The sequence below is a fragment of the Corvus cornix genome, chromosome 5 (genome assembly GCF_000738735.6).
Source record: "Corvus cornix cornix isolate S_Up_H32 chromosome 5, ASM73873v5, whole genome shotgun sequence".
NCBI lineage: Eukaryota > Metazoa > Chordata > Aves > Passeriformes > Corvidae > Corvus > Corvus cornix.
In genome coordinates this window covers 47,249,684-47,270,605 of record NC_046335.1, presented here as the reverse complement: position 1 = coordinate 47,270,605, position 20,922 = coordinate 47,249,684, and the positions used below count along the sequence as shown (strand labels likewise).

Genomic DNA, 20,922 nt, shown 5'->3' with positions numbered 1-20,922 from the left:
CTTCTCAAGAAGCTTTTTGCATTCATGGCAGTTTTTTTTTCCACCTTTGTTTCACAAGGAAAAATAAAGAAAAGACTTTTTAAACTGACTTTTCTATAGAGAAGGACAAAACACAGTGTAAAGATTGACATGTAATTGTTTCTAATATGCTTAGTCAAAACTTACTGCACTCACTTTTCCTCTTCAAGCACTTGCTGCTGCGCTTTTGTGGTGTTTGTCAAATTTGTCATAAGAGTTTTTGGGGAGTACAATGATGGACTTTTAATAGAATTCCTGCAGATAAAAGGTGGAATTTTATATAAAAGTATTAATGCAAGCACACAATGCATGTGCTTTCTGTATAGCACATTACTGCTTTATGCCTGACCTGCAGTATGAACTGTCTCTATGTTGTCATGGAATCTCTGCAGTAGCAGAGTTGCTGGTCCCACAGAAAGGAACTAACTGGGGTTTGTGTGATTGCACCAAAATATGTGAACTGGGAGTGAAAAGGAATGAAAAGATGGCCTTGACAGCAAGCCTGATACTAATGTGTGTATGTGTGGGAAAACCTTGTAGTATGTAGACTTGGAATTATTTTGGTCAGTAAGTTAATAAAAATGGTGACTTGTGTTAGCAATATTCAAGTGTTGCAGTGCTGTTTCCTAAACCAGGTCATGAGTCTAAAATATCAACTGCTCTTTAGGAGATGGGGGAACTGTAAGGAGCAGAAAGGATAAAAGGGGTGAGACAATGACTCTGGATTTAGAGTGTTTTGCAGGTACCTCCTGCAAAACACTCTAATAATTTATTTGGCACTGGCATCTTCAGATAAAGATAAGGCATCTCACATGATGATCCTCATTATTTGATGTGTATATTCTTACAGAACTGCAGTGTATGAGGAAAAAGAAATGCTGTTAAAAAAACCCAACAAAATGAAATAAGATGCTGACAGCCTGCAACAAAGCTTTATATGAACTGTTATGTCTGGTATAGTACCAAGACTAGTAATGCTTCATAGAAAACTGAAGAGCCTCGGGTTTTTTACCACTTAGGAAGAATAAAGCTTTTCTTCACTCAGACTTCAAATGGTTGCATTTTTAAAGGTTAACAGCAGAAGTATTGTAATAACCATTTCTAACTTTCACTGCTCCAAGCTGAGCTTTATCTTATTTTTTATCAATGTAGTCAGGTTTTTTTTGTTCCTAAAACAAGCAGATAATCCATTATTGTTCTAGGATGGAGAGTCTGGTGTTATATATCAATGGACTATAATTTTTCATTGAATTAGCTGTAAGAAGGAAAAAATAGGAATGTTTTTGTGAATTATGATATATCCCAAATTTTAAAACAAGAAAGGGGGTTTGTGTGCAAGTTGACTTGTAATGATGTGTGGAGTTAAAGCACAATGAAGATTTTTCTTAATGTTTGGAGTATCTGGAGAAAAGAGATGGGGGTTGCAGGCTGGAGTGAAGGGCAGGTCAAAGCTGGAGAAGCCATGCAAGGTTAAGTTTGCTTTCTACCATTTCTTTATAGGCCCTTTCAGTTGTCAGGCGGGCACCTGAGAAACTGAAGGACCCTGTGCTGGTGTTTGATGTGAAAGAGAGTTTAATATAAAGGTTAAATACAATCATAGAGTGAGTATGGCTGCAAATTCTAGATAAGGAGAAAGCTGGATAGGTAGGGGAAGAAATGCCAGCTCTGCTGGAGGGAGAAAGAATTCCAGTTATTAGAGGTTTCCTTCTATCCTCACCTGGAGCTGAACCCAGCAGTCTTTGCCTGGCTTGCTTGTCTGGGCTAGCAGAGCAAATGCCATTGTAAAGGTGCCTGTGTCCTGCACTGAAACTGTGCCTGTACAGTCTGTGTGTGCAGCAGGCCTGCAGTCTTGGACTGCTGGGTTTTGAAACTTGGCTTGTACATCTTTTTGGGTATGTACTGTGCAGTACATATCTAAAATCCAGGGGCGGGGAAAAAAATCCTTATTTGTCGCCCTAGTCATATCCCTTAAAAAGTTGCTCTGACTATTTACTTTTTAAAGTTTTCCTTATTGAACTAGACAATAAAAAAATTTAAAATTGTCCTAAAATTTTAGGACAACCTGTACTGTGTCTTGATTTGTTTGTTTTGTTTTTTTTTTTTTATTTTGCTTCTAGACAAGATGGTTATAGGTACTGATTATTCTTTGGTTTTATTAAAAGTAAAACATGCAGCCAGGTGTTTTTTGCTAATTGGTCTTTTGTTTTTTGTTTTGTTAAAGTAAAGAAATGAGATTTACTCAGCGTTAAGTGGATGTTAACATTTCCTGGTAGATGGGCTTGCTCTGTGTCTTTACACATCTGATAGAAGACGGTGTCAGCAGGACGAGGGCATAGTGTGAAAATGGCCCATTATGAGCTACTCAAGCTCCTGGAGTTTAAACTCCTACTCATCAACTCACTGTACTATTTGACCCTAAGCAATTTAATCCCTTTTGTCCCGTTCTTCTGTCTAAAGCTGGAGAATGCTCCACATTGCAGAGATGTAAATGGCCTGGCTAATGATGTGGTAATTGACCTTTGAAAATTGCATGCTAATTAATGTAGTTTTTGCTTGCTCCTGTTCACAGCACTGCGGGCAAGAATGCTTTGATTACTGTAGCTTAGTGACTTTAAGGAAAATTACATGAACTTGCACTAAAAATCCAAGCAAAATAAGGAAGTCAACAACAACAGCAACAATAAGACATTAGATAAATAGTAGATGTTACAGAATAGCATGTCAGGAAAATCACCCTTCTCAATCTGCTGTACAGCCTCTCTTTTGCCCATCTGATGGGAATTAAAAATTGTCTTTAGGGTGGGTTTAATGGTTGATTTTGAAATTAATTCTCCTGAATCATGAATGCAAACTAGCAACTCAGCGATTGTGACCCTAAACAATGTGTTTAAACATCCAAGATTTAGGTAGAATCCCTGGGGCGTAACTTAAAATTCTATAATAAGAATTCTGTTTTACGTGTGTAGAAGACATGGCTCAAGCAGGTACCCAATCTCCTCTTGAAAATAAGGTCCCAGCCTCTGTGACTGTCATGTCTGTGTTTTACCCACTTCAGTTAATGAAGCAGTGTTCTAAAGGAAATAGATGGGTAGATAGAAGTAGAAAGATTAAAGCAGATGACTCTACTCTTAGTATTCCTTTTAAATCCTGGAAGAAGTAAAAATGGAATCCATAAAGAAGGGAAGCATAACAAAAATGCAGTCTTAATTAAGATATGTAGGCGGACAAGATTTTTTTGTGGGGAAAGAGTGGGCTATGAGATGTGTACCCTTAGTCATGCTTGAAGAAAAAAAGGTATTTGACCATCATATTCGCATGTGGGCCTAAACTGATGATGGTTAAAAATCTTCCAGGAACACTCAAGAACCTTTCAAATGAAAGGATGTTAAAAATTGAAGTATGTGGTGGCTTTCAGGCAACTCTAACCTGTCATACGAAGTTTTTTTGACTTCATTAACTTGGCAGTTAGTTTTTAAAATTTAAACTGAGTCACTCATTGATTTTCAGCCAAAACTGGTTCTCATCTAACCTGGGGTCTTCAACATTACTCACTCCCCTTAAGTTGCCCTTTTTCTAGGTAATGGCACATTAAAAGGGTAAGAATTCCAGTGACAGCTAGGGAATTCTGCTTTTAATGTTAAATTACTCCATCTTTTGCCAGGAGGAAGATGTTTCATTCCCAAGGTTTGCTTTGTTCCCCTCAGATCATCTGTTGCTACTGAAGAAGTATATTGCCATGTCTCTGAAGGCGTTTAAGATCAGCTTTCTAGGCTAAATGCTTTTATGATATAAGACTGCGTACAGGGATGGGATACATTATGTCACTGAGGAGTTAGGGATTGCTTTGCATTGTAGGTTTTCCCATTATGCAAGCTCGAGGGACTACTCTGCCAGTGGAAGTCTGTAAAAACAGAAGTGTGGCCAGGCAGCAGTTGTGCAAAGTGTGTATGAAATTTAGTGGTGGGTATACAATTTTTTTATTGTATTTTTTTTTCACTTGAGAATGGTAGCATATAAAGTAAGAATCTGTTAGGCTTTGTCTACCATACTGCCTTGAGAGCTGAGCTCCATGTTCAGCGAAAATCTGTAGAGAAGGTATGTGTGTGCCCAGATGATGGAATGAAGGGCAGTTATTGGGAACTCAAATGCAGCTTCTCTCAGGTAAGAGGTGTTTTGAAAGGCAGGAGGCCTAGGCACTGAGGTTTGAATTGAGAGTTGAGGATTTCTAAACTACATTATTCTTTTATTTGATGTTTGGCTTTGCATTAGTTACTTCATCCCACTAAACCCTAGACTCTGTACTTTGACTGCCCAAGTGTTTCTCAAAGTGTTGTTATTGCTGCTGTACGCTTTGGGAAAAGGGATACCAAAGTGGAAGATGCCAACTGGTGGATGTAGCAGATTTTTTGTTCCTGGCCTTAAATTGTTTAAGTATCAGGGAGTATTTTATAGCTACCAGCTCTCTGATCTTGAAAGTCCAGTAGAGTTTTACTTCACATTCACTGCTGTGCCTGAGCAAACACAATGAAAAGGCACCACGTGGATGGTGCCCTGTGTTGTCTCAGTTATCCTCAGTAATGGGGACAGACAGAAACAGCACTGACTTTCTGATTCTGTTTCCAAGTAGTTTCCTTTTATCTGCTTCACTTTATAGCCATTTCCTCCTGGGTCTTTCCACTGTAATGATTGTAACAATCACTGACACAGGTTACAGGGATTGAGCGCTTTTTCCGAAGTGCTGTTAATATTTCCAAAAGTGCTATGTAAATGTTAATGTTCTGATGCTCTCAAATATGAGGTCCAGACTCTGACTGGGGTGAAGTATTCTTGTCTTTCTTTGAAGGATGGATGACTGGGCTTATGCCTAGGATTTGTCTACAAAGACTTTTTGTTGAACATTTAGGATCTAGCAAAAATGTGAATAACAGCAGCTGAAGTCAAATTTGGCAAGGGCTTTGCTAGGATCACCTAAAAAAAGCCAGTGTTAAAATGATTTGTGTTGCTGCCTTTGCCTTGCCACACAAAGTATTTTTCACTTTGCACTTAATTTCAGAGAAGCTGTTTCATTATGTCCAATAACTTGAAGTACAGAATAACCTGCAAAAATAATCTCGTATTTATTTCTTTTGAGACAGTCAATTTGCTTTTCTGTGAAGCTAAAGCATAAAGGATGTCCGATAAGTGACTCTACAAATGCAGGATGATATTTTTTTATGATCAGAATTTATTCCTGATATACTCAATTTTCCACTTTTGTCCTCTTTTCATGCCAGTCAAAAACTGATAGATTAGCTTAAAGCTTCCGATTGTAGTTGTTTTCCTGTAATGTGTGTGTTGGTTTTACATTTTTTTGTTACTAATCTTTGGTGTCCCACCCCCAGTACTCCCATGCCCCATTTCCCACACGTAATTCCTTAGGTCAAAACCAGCCATATTCCATGGATGCAGAAGTTGAGATTTGTACTGGATACTGAAATGCAGAGAGTTCATCAGTGTGCCCCTTAGCAAGTAAGCATTTTTGCTTACTTTTGCACAGGGCTTTCAGACCCATCTGAATTAGGAGCTGCAAACTAACAACTTATTGGCTGCCAGATTTGTCCTTATTTACAGGTGCAAATGTTAAATTCCTTGAATAAATAATTCTCTGTAATTTATTATACTTGGCAATAAGAATCTGTATCAGCAGTCTGAATTTGGGATTGAAGTAAATTTTCTTTACCCTCTTGTGAGAGGAGCATTCCAGAGTCCCTTCAGTGCGTCTGTGCAATAGCAAGGGTGGTAGTGGAAGAGATGAATGAATCTTTGAGTACACTGGGAAGGATGTGCAAGACCAAGCTCATAATCAAGTTTAAAAGGAGGTTCAGAGTGAGGGCCTGACACTTTTCATTTGTTACAAATTTAAAATATTACAGTAGCTGAGCACATAGTTACTGTATAGCTGTTGTGCTCACCTATATATGGCATGTGATCTGATTTATAAAACTTGTATGTGTTGGTTTTTTCCAGTTGTATTTCCTGATACCTCTTGTTTTTAATGATTTGTTCTGTATTCAACCAAAATTACAGCCTCTTTTTAGTATTTAAAGAACTTTCCTCCTTTCCTTTTTTTAAGGGCTTTCTATAAAAGTTTTACTTGTTGGATACGAGGTTTTTGTATTGGAATCTGGGTACTGTTTAATTATTAACAAAACCAATCTAGTTTTAAACTGTTCCTTTAGTTGAAAAACTGCTTGTAGCTTTTAGCACCTTAGTATAAGACCACTTGGCTGAATTAAAAAAAAAAGGAAAGAAGCCAGTTGTGCCATCAAAAACTTGACTGTTTTTCTTCCTGCTTGTTTTTGTAGGCTTCAGGGAGTTGTATGTGCCCAATCATGTTTAATTTTAGCTAAAGTCTCTTTCTCAGAAATATCTCTCCTGTTCTCCCTCTGTGGTACTTCCAGACTTCTCCTGGATTGTATCACTAGCTAAATTTTGCAGCAGAGACTTTTATACCGACTGGGACTGGTTGGGTGGAGCATGTTGGTAACTCATACAGTTCTTTCCTGTTCTTGGGCTGAAGGGGCAGTGCCTGCTCTAAATTACCTGCTCACTGCTCTTGCCAAGAACATCAATCTTCTCTTACTATTTTTTGTGTTACTTTATGAGCCTTCCTTTGAGATGGTCAGAGTTTTGGGGGCTGATCTGAATGGGGGTCTTCATGCTCTACAGCCCTTCGCTAGAGTTCTATAAATACCTGTTGTGCCTGCGCCCATCTGTGTGAATCAGGGCAGCCTTCACCTCCCACTGAAGCATTTCTTTTGCTGCAGTAGTTTTGTTAACCCTGTGTAAGGACCACTCTCTAACACCAAAATTAATTACTGGAGTCTGTCCATCTGCTTCCGTTTTTAAAACCTAAAAATAATTTAAAATAAGTTGAAAAGAATGCACTTGAGTACTGTGAAGTCCAGTACCGAACTTTACATTACGTTAACTCTTTTGGACGACCTTTGCAAAGAGCAACGTGTCTGTGTTCATTTTCTCCAAACCTATCTCCAGGAAACTGCCCCAAGTGGGGGATCAAAGCAGGCAGTGTGCCAGAGGTTTGTGTTTCAGACAGTTTGGCACATGCTGAAAGCTTGGTCTTTCCTGTATTAAGCCATGGGCAGATGTCCATTAAGAATGATTAGGCAAAATTTATATAAAGACCTTGTAAAATGGTGTGTGTGGTTTTTTCCTTTCTTTTTTTTCCCGCTTGTCCCCTATCCTCTTACTTAATGTTTTGTGTGGGTGTGTATTTTTTTTCTAAATTTATAAACCCTGGCTTTTGCCCTGGTCCGGTAGAAACTGCTCACCCACCCTTTTCCGTTTCCAGGCAGATTGCTGTTCTGTTATTACAGTTCTGTAACTTTCTCCAACACTGTCCTGGGTTGCTTATTACAAACAGCTTGCAATAACCCTTTCAGTGCTGCTGGCATTTTTGCTTTAAATCAGGACTGCCTGTTACATTCATTGGAAGAACCAAACCAAAAATCTTCTAAAAAGCAGATCAAAGACTTGCCCCTGTTACTTCTTTCTGTTTGGATATAGGAAATGTGTTACGGCTTTCATTTGTATATTGACCATCATAGTGTCACCACACAGGACTGTTTTTCTTTCTTTTCAATACTAAGCCAAAATCCCCACTGAAATGGGATTTCTTAACAAGTTTGGCAAAGAAATCCCTTCAGCTCTGAAGCTGAGAAAGCACTATCTTCAAGTGCCAAATGAATTAGAAGAATTTGGGGATAACATTTACATCTATGTCTTAGAGTCAGTTTTCCTGTTCTCCTTCTCCTCTTTTACTTTTTCATTCCCTATCAAGCAATAATTGATAGTGATGTGTAAGATTTTGTTTTTCTAATATCAGTGTTTAAATTAAGCCTGAATTATCTAAGTAGTTTGGTAGAAGTAAAGTGAACCTGGCTGTTTGGTGCAGTGCTGTAAGTGTATAATCAGACCAGAAAAGCAGCCTCAAATTTGTTTCTTTTAACAGTTAAGTATTTCATTGATTATCTTGGGAATTAACTTGGACAGTCCTTAAATGCAAGTTATGATGCAAGACAGTAGAAAACGAGGTTAAGCATTAGGTTAGTGGGTATTTTCCAGGAGAAAGGGAGTAAATTGTTTCTTCAGTAGTCAAATAGACAAATTCAAATAGATTTTTCAAAAACACCAGAGGATCAACAATATGCCTATAAAATAACGATAAATACACTGTAGAAGTAACTTTTTAACACTTGTGAAAACCATGGCCCTAGAAAAATAGGGTACATATGGGCACTCTGTCTCCTCTCTTTCCTGACCAGATGTGGAGAACTGAGGTTGCTAGTGAGTATTTCTTTTTAGATGTAGAAAGATGTTTCATTCATATGCAAAGCTCCCCCTGGATGAATAATTAAGCTCTGAGTGTACTGTAAGTCTGTCCAAGTAGTGGAGGACTGGCTATTCTCTTCTGTAGCCAGCCTTTTACTTAACATGTACATTTCCTTATTAAATGGGAATTTATTTAATAGTAATTGAAATAGATCCTTTAATGATGTTTTCAAAGCTCAAAGTAGCTGGGACACAGTTGAAAATGGTAAATCATCCATGCTAATTTATGTTATCTAAAGAGCTGCTCTTTGAGCTAATGTCCAGAATAACTAGGCCAAATGGTCCTGTTGAAATTCCCCTTGGAAGTGGAGCAGTAATTGGATGAATGTTTAGCCTGTGAACAAAAAATCCATGCTAAAGTTTATGGATTCTGCTTGGGAAAGGGAATAAAAGAGAAGTGGGCTGTAAGAACACTTTATTTGTCAGAAGGAATCTTAAGGAGACATAAAGATGTTTTCCCTTCTCCCATGTGCCTTCTCCACAGCAAGGATGATTCAGCTTGTGTATGGTCTCTGGAATGAGTATGTGTAGGGAGAGAGGGGAGAAGAGGATTTCTTTAGGTGCAGCTAATTGAAAATACCGTAGGAGGTAATGTCTACAGCACATTGCCTCACCATGGAGTTGCCTATTCAGCGAGTTTATCATCTTTATGTTGTCTAAAAATAAGGGGCTTTTTAATCTCTGTTAACAAAATACATTTCTCCAGAAGACTTCTCTGAAGCAGGAATTCATTGTTTCTGAAGCAGTTGTGTTGGCAAGTAGGCTGTAGCTGTGTTTCTGTGGTAAGGTCTTTTGTCCATGATAGCATTTTGGGATCCTAGCATCGATGTGGCTGACTCTGGCTCTGATTGGATAGTTTATATTTAGTTGCTGGTTTCCTATAATAGTTTTCAGATGGAGATGTTAAGGAACACATACCCTTGTGCTGCTGTAATCCTGAAAGAGCACGGGGGAGTGAAAGAAAAAGGAATTGATGTCTTTCTGCAGAAGTAGAGTTTGGAAAAAACCAGCAGCTGCTTTCAGCAGCAGAATTCTGAAATTATTAAAAAAAATATTAGGTAGCCAGTGAAAACAAAATGCTCTGAAAATCCATGGGTACATCCCTTAGATTTTGTATCCAGGAAGGAGCTTTAAAAAAGCTGTGGGAAGGTCAGCTTTTTTTTTTTTTTTTTTCAAATTACAAAAAATTTGCTTCTCCAGTTTAGAATAGTAGTCAAGTGCTGTTAAGTAATAGCTTTCAGACAGCGCCTCATGACAGCTCCCATGTTCTATATTGCTGGTGCACCTCCAATGTAAATTAGTAGATACCCAAAGAAAGCCCAGTGTCATGTATGATTCAGTTATACTGTCAGATGTATCTTTTATTTCCAGTAAAGCTGCAAACATACTGGAGCCTGGATTTTACTCTGAGCCTGGATTTAAGATGACCTCTCTAAAATCTCGTATTCCAAGAAGAAAACTGAGTACAAGTTTTCACTTGAGATAGGTTTGCAGAGCATTTCGAAATTATCTTTACCTAACATCTTATATTTATTAGCTTTATTTTTTAATTCTCTAAATTTTTAGCCAAATAAGTCATCCTAGCTTACTTTGATAAGCTTCCAAGAATGTGTCTCTGCTTTACTGAGTACTGGTATGTAGCTGCCTGCAGGGACCTGACTTCTAGCTCTTCCATGGCCATAGTGAATCTTGGCCAGCTTCTGTGGGACAGCAGGATCTGACCATAGCAACTGGAAGAATTAAGCCCTGGTGCCAGCCAGTACATAGGCAGGATCTTTGTAAAGCTGAGAAGAACATGAAGTATGATTGTCTCCCATGATGTATATGATAAAAACAGAGCACTGCCACCACTGTGCTGGTAATGTATTGGACATCCTTGGAGTCCTGGCCACTTTAACATATTTTGAGGAGGAAATTCTTAAGCATGCTCTAGTCTGGTTTGATGTGAGCTAGTTTGTGTCATGGTTACACAGCACGATTTTCATTTTTTTCACCAGCTAGAAGTGGGAGCAAATCATAGAAAGGTAGGGATGAGAGACAGCTGCAGAGGTCACCTAGTCAGTCCCCAGCTCTGGAGCAAGATCATCTCAAAGGCCTGCAGACTCTGTAATCTATTCCTGTACTTAAAACCCAAATACACACACATACCAAGCAAAATAATACTAACTTGGTGTGTTTGTTGCTTAATTCAAATGCCTTTGTGATGGACAGAGCAGGAAGAACATTTTGTTTCCTTTTTCTTTACAGCAGTGTTCCACATTCTTGGAAGGTGTTGTCTTGTTTTTCTCCCTCAGTTTTCACATCTGTAGGATGGATAATCTTGATGCTCTCTGAGCTCCAGCTAATTCTACATCTGCTTTCAACTAGGGTGCCATGGGTTGAGCACAGTAGTCCAGATTAGGCCTGATAGATGTTGAGAATTTCTGTCTTGCAGATGCAGTACAGCTCAGTCTCATTGCCTTTTATCAACAGGATCACATTGATTTCTTCAGCCTGTAATTCAGTGTAACTCTTTTTCTCTCAACATTTGTGATCTATAGTTCCTACATAGGTATTCTTGATTACACCTACCAAGAAATAAAGTAATTCTCCTTTTTTTAAAGGCTTGTTTTCTACAGCTGTTAAATTAAAATGAAAGTGCAGCTTGACAAGCATACTGTCTTTAGACATTTGAGCCATTTAAATAAGGATAATGTTTTACTCAGGCCAGAGTTCTATGGGATTGATTGCTTCTGTCTTCTTATGTAGTGAATATTTCATCTTTATATTTGTCTAGTGTGCAGTTTTCCCATTATCCTAAAGCAGCTTCACCTAGGCCACAAGTGACAGTCATTTCAACATCCATTGATAAAAATATTTTTCATGTGATTTATTACTTAAGTCAGTGTTGATCTGCTCACAGACAGCAAATGATCAACAACTACCTGGAGTGATTTTTGCCTTGTGTGGTAGACTCACCAGACATTAAGCTGTGCAGCTGGTTGGTTCACAGCTATCAGGGAATGGTAGGGTGAACAGAAAGGGGAGGAAAACAGCCTCATCGGAGACAGTGCAATCCTGTGATTTATGCAGGGCAGCCTGCCCAGCACTGGACTGCTAGAGGATATTTTTCCCTGCAGCATTTGAACGTGACTTTAGACCTGCCTGTTTTAAACCTACTACAAGGAAAATACACCTTTTAACCACTAATCGTATGTCTCTTTCCACACATGGAATTTCTAACTTGATATTGGAGGGAGAAGAAAAAAACCCGAAACAAAAAAGGCTGAGTATTTGTTATCTAGGGCTTCTTGTTTAGTTGCCTTGTGCTCTGGGGGTAGTGCTTGAGTAATAGTTGCAGCAGGGCTGGTGAGCAGGAGGGAATAGATCTGAAACTGCTTTCAGGCTATTCAGAGCCTGAAAGAAGAAGAGCAGCTCAGTGATAAACTACAGCATTCTATAAAATTTATTCTTGCACGTGCAGGGAGAGCTTTGGTATTTTCTAAAAAACCTCCTTCTCTGTGAGTTTTTTGCTGCTTTTCCTTAGTGAGCTCCAAGATTCTGTGAGAGGTACATTGGGGAGATTTTACACCTCCAGACTCCTGTTTGGCTGCAGGCAGTTTCCTCTGGGCTTCCTGCTCAGTGGCTTTGGTGGTGGTTTCACATTGTTCCCCACTGATGACTCAGAGAAACAGGAAAGAGATCCCCTGGTGAACGAAAAGCACAACCTCCAAACAGGTGCCTGTATTCTGGTGTTGCAGAGGACAAACCACCTCGTTCTGGACTTTTTCCTAAGATTCTTATCTGCAAGTATGAGACTCAGGAGGAATGGGTCATACACGCTGAACGGGTAAGAAATAGCCTGCATCCTCTTTTGAAACTTCATCATTAAAACCACATGAAAACAGAAGCCTTTATTTTCCTTTCTAGTGACAGGGTACATGAAATACTGGCCATGTCTTTTGTCTCGAAAAGAACAGAAGATCACAGCATAGGAAATGTGCAGCTTATTTAGCTTGTTTTCTTCTGCATCTTGTTAGGTTTGCTTTTATAGTGTGTGCATTTGGTGGGGACAGGTTAAAGCTGTCTGTATGTTAAAATGAGGTGGATTTGCTCAGTAAAGCCTTGAAGTATTAGGAACTGAAACATTACGAACTCCGTGATTCCCGAAGGAGTGCCTGTGGCAATTACTCTAAGTATTTTCCAGCTTTTGATACAAAAAAGAGCTAAACTCATTAAACGTGATGCTCCCTGACACGGAATACAAATTACTTTAAATTTAGCCAGTCTGAAAAATTAGTCTAAATTTTTACCGCTTGAAACTACTACTCTGAGTTACCTAACCAGCTTTGTGGTTTTAAAAATACTGATTTTATTTCTCTCTGATTGCTATTACGTCTTCTCAGTAACAGAGAATATACCATAACTGGAAAGACAATAACGAATTAAATATTCCCTGTTCAAAGAATCTTATAAAAATTGAAAAAAGAGAATTTTCAGGTGAAATTTTTTTTTTTAATAATGCATTTGATTTTTATTAAAGCAGATTCTTGTGTGTCTTCATATGATGTAAGTTTCATTCCTGAGCACAGCTTAGCTGGTCTGAAGAGGACTTGTACTTCCACTGTGCAGTGGTAACTGTTTATCTGCAGTTGGCAGGTGACTTGACAAACGAAGAAAGTTGTTAGTCTTGGAGTGTCACTTCACTTAGCTGCTTTTAACCCTCTGTCGTGAGTAAGTGCTGTGGTAAGTGCTGCAGTTGCCTTAGTGCTGTGCTCCTGAAAAGCCCAGATGTGTTTTGGATGTGCTTCAGAGTACAGGTGTGCAGACTAACCCTACGGTGCCTTGTTGCTTTAAACTCACGGTCCACGGTGCAGCTGAGTGGCAATCTCTGCGGAGGAGAGGCAGAGAGAAGCCCAGGTGGATTGTGAATACTTCGGCAGTGTTGTTCAGCTGGACTGCACTGGTTTTTGCCTGCACTGGTTTGCACAATGCCACCTAGAAGGCTCCTTTGCTTTGCCAAAATAGGTTTAAATTTGAGTATTAAAAATTCTAAAATTTGGTTTTGATTAGGTTTTGTTAATGTCAAAGTAGATGGGTGTTAACATCTTCCTGGCACATCCTTAACATTTTTTAATGACTGTAATAAAAATGCCATTATCTGACTGCATACAAGATCAAACATAACTGAAAGTTACTATCTTACAGTGTTTGGTTTTAAGCTGTAAAATGAATTTGTCCCTTAGTGGGATTGTAGTAGATAGAGGCTAAGAATATGTTCTCATTAACCTGGCTTTTTTGCAGAGGTTTTTGACCTTTGAGAGATTGTCGTAGAGAGTCAATTAAGAAATGATGCTGAAGAGCAAAAGGTAATGTATATTGCCTATGTTAATTTTTTTAGACTTTAGTTACAAGAAGCACAATCTAACTGATTTGAGTTTTATTAAAAATAAATGCATGGTATAGAACTTCAGGGAAATATATTGTGCAAGATCACCCTGTGCATCTTTTCTGCCTTGTTCTGACTTGCAAGATGATGCATAATCATTTTAAGGAATTTCACTTGTTGTGGCCCAGTATGTACCTGGCATTACATTTTACAGCAAATGTTTAACTGGAAGTGTTGTATTACAGTGAGTAAAACCAGTGGCACCCAAATGCTTGCATGAAAAAGTAGCTTCAGCTGTGAGTTTGTGGGAGACTTCAATATTATCTGATTCTAACATGCTGATGTGCTTCACTTTATTAAACAACAGATGCTGAGGAGTGAATTTATCTAATTAAAGAAATTCCTTTTATGTTTATCTCTTGCCTAGATGGTTTAATAATGCAAGGTAATGGAAAAAGAGCTTCAAGTATGTTTTCCTGTTTAGCCTAAACTTTTGCCATGTCAGCAGAAAAGCTTGTTTTGATCTTCAAGGGTTTTTGTTTGGGACAGCGTGTTCCACTTGTCAGGTGGAGAGGCACCCTGTTGTGCAGGTCACTTGAGGAGAGGGGAGCTCATTGGGGTGGGGTGTTGTAGGGCAGATACAGCTGCTGCTGCAGCACGTACCTGCACATGCAGGGGACATAGTTACCATGGGAGTAATACAGTATTATTACCCCCACAGTAATAACTCTTTACAGTGCAGTGCATGAAAACTTTTTTATAAAAAACAAACAAACAAAACAAACAAAAAAAAGCCCAAAACCAAACAAGAAAAAAAGGGGGTTGTAAACAAGGAAGTGTAGCAAAAGTCATCATGATAGTTTTTTTCATTGGGTATGATTTGGTCAGGCTCTGATTGTAAACTCATAAAGGGGGAGAGAGATTGCAAGGGGAGCTAAAATACTTGAAGATCTGTTCAAACCTAATAACAGCAAAAAGCCTCCCCTGCCTTGCTTGTCACTGTTCCATCGTACCTCACTTGACACTGGTGTAAGAACTGCACAAACATAAATGGGAAATGCAACTAAAATCCAGAGTTTCACTTAGAAACAGTGATTTATAGAAACAGGTATTCTTTGAGCAGATCTCACTGGACTTGAGCATGTTTGCTCTTGCTTGTTGAAGTGGGTAATGGTCAGGCTTGTGGAGACCGAGGGATCTGGTGCTGAGATTCATCAGAGGACACTGAGTTAGAATACCCACTTTATCTTACTGAGACTGAGGTAGAAATCTTACCTGCCAGCATGCCTTTGACTGTGTTGTTAAGTCAGATTTGCTGTTGTGTGCAATCCTGCCATATGCTGATTGTATTTCTTTGCATTGCCAAGTTTCTTTGTATAAATGATCTCTTTTGAAGGTCACCTTCGCTTGGGAGATATTCCTTTATTTGCTCGGTGCTGTGTTGTGACACAGTGACACTGAAAAATGCACTGGCACTGTAATCATTTCAACATCAACTTTTTCTCTTTCCAATTGCTATTACTTCTTTTGTCTTCTCTTGTCCCTTTACCATTTGGAATTAGTGATACTCAGTGTAAGTCTCTGCAGGCTCTTGGGGTGTCAAATAACAAATATTGTTTACTACACATCTATTTCCTCTTTTTCTCCTAATGACTTGAGTTTAAGGAAGGGTGTAAATCCAAGCATGAATTTCACAAGACCTCAACGCACCCGAAACAAATATGCAGCTTGAACTTTGGTCATGTGGTCTAAACTGCCTGTGTCTTTTAGCTCATAATGTACAGGCCTGTGCATTCCTATAACCTTTGTAGTGGTGCAGACAGAACTGTGCCCTTGTGGCATCCCTTCACAATGGCCATGCCCTCTGCAGGAAGGCTTTGCTGCAGTGGTAAGTAGATTGTGCAGTTGTAGAAGTGAAGACCTCTGTTGGACAGCTGGCAACTGGCTGACTTCCCTCCCAATAGCATGGGGAATACTGGCCAACAGTCTACAAGGTAAAAATTGCACCCAGACTGGGCTTTCTGATGACCCTGGCCGGAGAGCCATGGGATGATTCTCTTCTGCTTGTTGTGGTAATTTTGGCAAGGCCAGGTGACCACATCTGGTCTGCAAGTTCAGGTTTACCGGCTTGACAACTGTGTGAAGATGGCTGTTTTAAAACTGAGCAATAATCTCTGCGACTCCTGCACAGTGGCCATCCCAAACCTATGGTGATGGAACCGAACAGCACGTGCCAGAGATTGTTTGCTGAAACAAATATGTAGCACAAAGTAAAACATTTAGATGTTAATTAAATAATTTTCATCTTCTCATCATTGCCCTACCTGACTCTGCATGGCTGAATAAGTGCTGTGTGGCATGTTTTCCTGGGACATTTTTAAGTGCCAAAAGAACATAGCTAGATCGTGCATTCAGGAATCTGGTGGGGGTGAAAGCTTTGAAAATGCGGTGTTTGCAGCTTAGCACCTCAATGCCTGTGCTGCTGAGGAGTACTTGCTCAATTTTCTAGAAAAAGTTTGTGTTTAACTTGTGACATTGTTGCATTGATGTTTCACCTGAGAGTTCAAATAGTTCCACATACCCCTTTTCCTGCTCAGTGCTGCCCTGGGCCCTTGTGAAAATGTTCTTTGAGTTCCGCTCTGCATGGAGGGGATTTTTTGTTGGGTTTTTGATTCCCCCCCCCCCATCCCCCCACATTCATCTCGGGTCTGTGCATACGTGAAGGTGGTTATATATTATCACAGAGCTAACCACTGCCTTGAAACAAATTCAAGTTGGACAGGGACAAAATACTTTGGAATATCTTAATGATTAATGGATGCTCACTGACTGATAAAAAATATTGTTGGCCCCAAGATGTTTCCTCTTCTCCAAGCCACTGCTTTAAACTAATGATTTTTGATTTTGAGCCAAGCACTGAAATTGAAAAAGAATTTGTTTTTCTTGTGTGCTTCCGTCTTGTACTGACGTAAAGCAAGCCAAGGAGAAAAAGTAGTATCTGATGTTTGTTTTGCCCAAAAAAGTAGAACTCGGAAAGAGCATAGTAAGTCTGTTTCAGAAGGCCTTTTTATTAAGTCTCTTTGTAACTGCAGGAAAAATATCTTTGAAGGATGTGACAAACAGCTCATGAAAGCCCATTGAAATAGCTCGTCTGGCAGACAGAGGTAGTATGAACACCCAAATATCTTATCTGAAGAGAAGCAGCTGTTTGAACTGCTTTACAGTCCTCCCAAATTACCACATTTTCTGTCATGAAAAAAGGGGAAATCTAAGGGTAGCAGTACAGACTGTTATCCTTGGAAAGCACAGCACAAATTTATCAGATTAGCGCCAAAAATGTAGATTAGCCTCTTCAGGGTTTTTTTTTATTGGGAATCCTTTTTTGGAGAGTAGTCTTTAGAATGCTTTATGGTGTCAGAAAATGCAAGCCAAGGTGCAAAATGCCAGCACTGTTGGCTGAGCTCTGCCTGACTGGAGGTACCTTAGTACTTTCTTGGTCAGCTGTAGACCTTTCCTCATTTGTAACTTAGTTCTAGGTTTACTGAAACACTTTCTGAAGCTGACAGTGATCTTCATTCACATGCCTCAGTTATGAAGTGAGATGGCTTCTCACATGCCATGAAAATGCCCTTATTTTGCTCCTTTTTGGAGCAGGAGGGTTGCTGCAATGTATGCAGGGATGGTGTTCCAGTATGTAGAGATCTGAGGCAGCTCTGACTGCTGGGTGTGTACAGAGGGAGAACAGCCCCTGAGGACAAACAAAATGTGACAAATACTCTCATTCTATAAACAGCAGAAGTTTCCTTTATAAAATGCTTTGCCCAAGTCTCCCACTCCACTCCCCTGCATCCCATGTTTACCATTCCATTACTGCACAGTGACATAGCCACATGATGGGGACAGGATTTCAGTGTTGCACCAATTCCCACATGCAGAAAGGGTTTCTGTTTCTGACCACTGCTGCCCTGCTGTGCTATGAAGGTTCATTCCTGCAGATTCTGGCTCCTGTGCTCTGCCTCAGGGATACCCCATTTGTTTTACTGTTGGCTCTACTGTAGGAACTGGGGAGCAGTTAGGCAGCCATCAAAAGCTGGAGAAAGAGGGTGGTGATGAATGCAGGGGTCCTGAAAGCAAACAGCAGGACTGTCAGTAGTCTCCCTGTCACCCTGTGGTGACAGCAGCTTACCAATTGCAGCAATTCCACCACATTTTGACATTATTTATGCATCCTGGGCAGTCCTGCTACTGTCCACCTTACTCTATGTTTGCGAAGTTGGAAATACAGTGCAAAATACCAAACCACTTCTAGAACTGTAATTCTGGATCTTTGAGTTAATCTTAACCTTCAGGAATGGTGTTTGTTTTATAGAGGGTTGGGAGTATTTTTTTTTCCCCCTTTAAACTATTTAAACTATTCAGGCTGAGAAAATTGTAGAAAGTAGTTTGTAGAAAGTTGGGGGCTGTTCAGCCTGGAGAAGAGAAGGTTGTGTGGAGAACTCACAGCACCTTTCCTGTTGTATGTGAGGGGGGCCTACAGGGAAGCAGGAGAGGGATCAGGAACTGTAGTGACAGGACAAGGAGTAAGGGGCTCAAACTGAAAGAGGGGAAATTCTCTACAGTCAGGGTGGTGAGGCATTGGAACAGATTATGGGGAGGTTGTGGATGCCCCATCCCTGCGAGTGTTCGAGGCCAGATTGGATGGGGATCTCAGCCTGGTCTAGTGGAAGGTTCCCTGCCCACTACAGTGGGGTTGGAAGTGGATGACCTTTAAGGTCCCCTCCAACCCACAGTATTCTGTGATTCTATTGCCCTTTCTATTCACCCTAGCTGTGCATGTAGGATTTGTCCTACAACACAAGAGTTATGATCTCACATGTGTTTTCTTTGGATTTGTTTTTGCATGCGTGAGCATTCAAAAGTAGTTTAAGCATTTTTATATTCACTAACAATGTATGTGTAAAGGCTTAAACTGCAAGCCTTATATGGGGAAAGTATTATAAATGTAATGCTTCTAAATAAAAGATTTCATTAGAACTTGCACTGTGAGTCATTGTTGTTGTATTAATAGTGTTATTCCCAAATACGGATTTGGAACTGGGCCTTCCTGATGGCAAATGCTGCAGATGACTTACAGAAAATAAGTATTTACATTAAATATCAATTTTTTTGGGGGGGGGTAACCTCTTCGTCAGTTATACAGATCACTGGGGCATATAGTGTAAAATAATTTTATAATGTAATTCTGAAACTGTAGTACATTATGCCAGTTGATATTTTAGTCCAAAAAGTCTTTGGCTTTGGTTTTTTTTAATATGAAAAAGTGATTAAGGCTGTGGCACAGAAGTATGCTCATTTTAATAAATACTCTTAAAACTGGCCTGATCAGTTGGTCTCCCACCTTTCAGAAATATTTAGATCAAAGATCAGCCTGTAGGAATTTATGTTCAGTCTCATAGCTCATCCACATGCAGCTAACAGTAACTCTTCATGGATATTTTATTAGTCTGTACCAGAAGCAAAGATTTAATTCAGAACTCCAGAATGTGCTGTTGCAGGTCTTGTGTGTGTGTATACTTCTCTCCCTCTATTTTTTTCCTTTTTTTCTTTTTTTTTTCCCAATCCCCCGTAGTGTATGAACTTACTTAATGGAAATGTCTTACCTCTTGATATAAAACAACGTTGTGACACAAATTCAAGAGAAGTGTCATCCTTGCTCTTATACAGAATCTCAGGCGGTAGGAAGTGCTCGTCTTAGGATTTGAGTATTACAAAGATGTTCCATTAAGAATCTTGGGCCAGAATGGGGAACAACAAAACACTTCAGATGCCTAATTTAAAAAAAAAAATTTTGGCACTTTCTCTGCCCCCTCCCTCCCTCCCAGTAAACTGCTTTGTGGAGTACGTAGTATGGTCAGGGCTTATAATGGAAGTTGCATATGTGCAGGGTAAGAAGTGCCTACTAAAACTAGCCATATAATTTAACTGGTTTACACCAGAACTATTAGCAGCCAAATTTATAGCTCGTTAGCAACAACTAGGGGCAGTAAATTAACTGTCAGCTTTTATACCAGTTACTGTGAATTGCAGATACAGAAGCTTGATATGCAATGGACAGTTTATTTCTGGTTCTTCCCCCTAAGATGCTCTGAGGACTCGAGGTTTTTAATGGGTTGTTGCTGTGAAAGGATACTGCATAATAGTCTTAAATGTAGCCATTTAAAAAGCATTTTTCAGTGAATTCAGGCTTTAAAAGATTTATTAAAAGATAATGGGAGCATGCTTTCTTCCCGTGCCCACTGTCAAACCATACCTATAATAATGATGATGTAAACTGAGTTTCTTTCCTTGTAGCTGCCCTTGGGTATGGTCCCCTTTTAAGCTAAAAAGAAAAAGAAAAACCTGTTAATGATTTTTAAAAATCTCTAATTCCCAGAGCTGTGTCCTGCCAACAATGCGGCATAAACCATCACTTTGCTTACTGCTGCTAGCTTAGCTAAAAGGAAATGGGAGTTCTTTAACTTGTTCTATGTGGGAGAGAACCACAGTGATGCCAAGGGGTGCTAAGGGTAAGGAACCTCATGCATTGGCAAGATGCTCCTGCTGAATGGGAGGGAGCTGCAGCACCACTGCTGCTGACTCTGTGCCTGTTGGGTTTATTGGCTTGGGTGCTTTATTTCCCAGCAGTCATGCAGCTACATTACTCAAAAGTGTTGAACATTATTTTTCAAGACAAGTGTTTGCTTTCCCAGTCAGTTTTAATTATGGGTGTATTCAAGATACAGTAACAAGGCATTTTCTGTGGGGCATTTAATCATTTTTTCATTATAATTTGATTTCATTGAGCTTGTGAGAGGATTTTTGTAATGAGTGATGGCTCACAGAACACTGAAGAGGAATTACACTGACTGAATATATTTAAATATTTTTATGGGGTTAAATGCTATGTTTTGTAATACGCTCAAGACACTGCACTTAGGATTACTAAAAAAATTTTTTTTTTGTAAGCTCTAAAAGACTGTTCAGTCTGACCTTGACAAGCACTGAAAGAAACCAGATGTTTTGCAGGTTCATTTAATTTTTTCACCAAAAATTTTTTAATTTCTCGATGGTTGGAATATGACTTTTGAAGAAAGAGAGGTGAATTG

The 20,922-nt window shown here is 39.4% G+C and overlaps 1 protein-coding gene across 4 annotated transcripts in view; it reads left to right on the top strand.

Moving 5' to 3' along the window:
* Positions 1–20,922, top strand: part of MOB2 (MOB kinase activator 2) — a 110,031-nt gene that overhangs the window by 42,861 nt on the left and 46,248 nt on the right. The window contains exons 1-2 of one of the 4 annotated variants that reach the window (XM_019284468.2): positions 12,268–13,134; positions 13,693–13,757. The exons of 2 other annotated variants lie outside the window; for them this stretch is intronic. In XM_019284468.2, the coding sequence (XP_019140013.1) occupies positions 13,738–13,757 (20 nt within the window). In that variant the 5' untranslated portion in view covers positions 12,268–13,134; positions 13,693–13,737. Of the gene's footprint in view, positions 1–12,128; positions 12,239–12,267; positions 13,135–13,692; positions 13,758–20,922 lie in introns of those variants that run through there. One more of the 4 variants, XM_010398093.3, reaches the window with a different exon arrangement.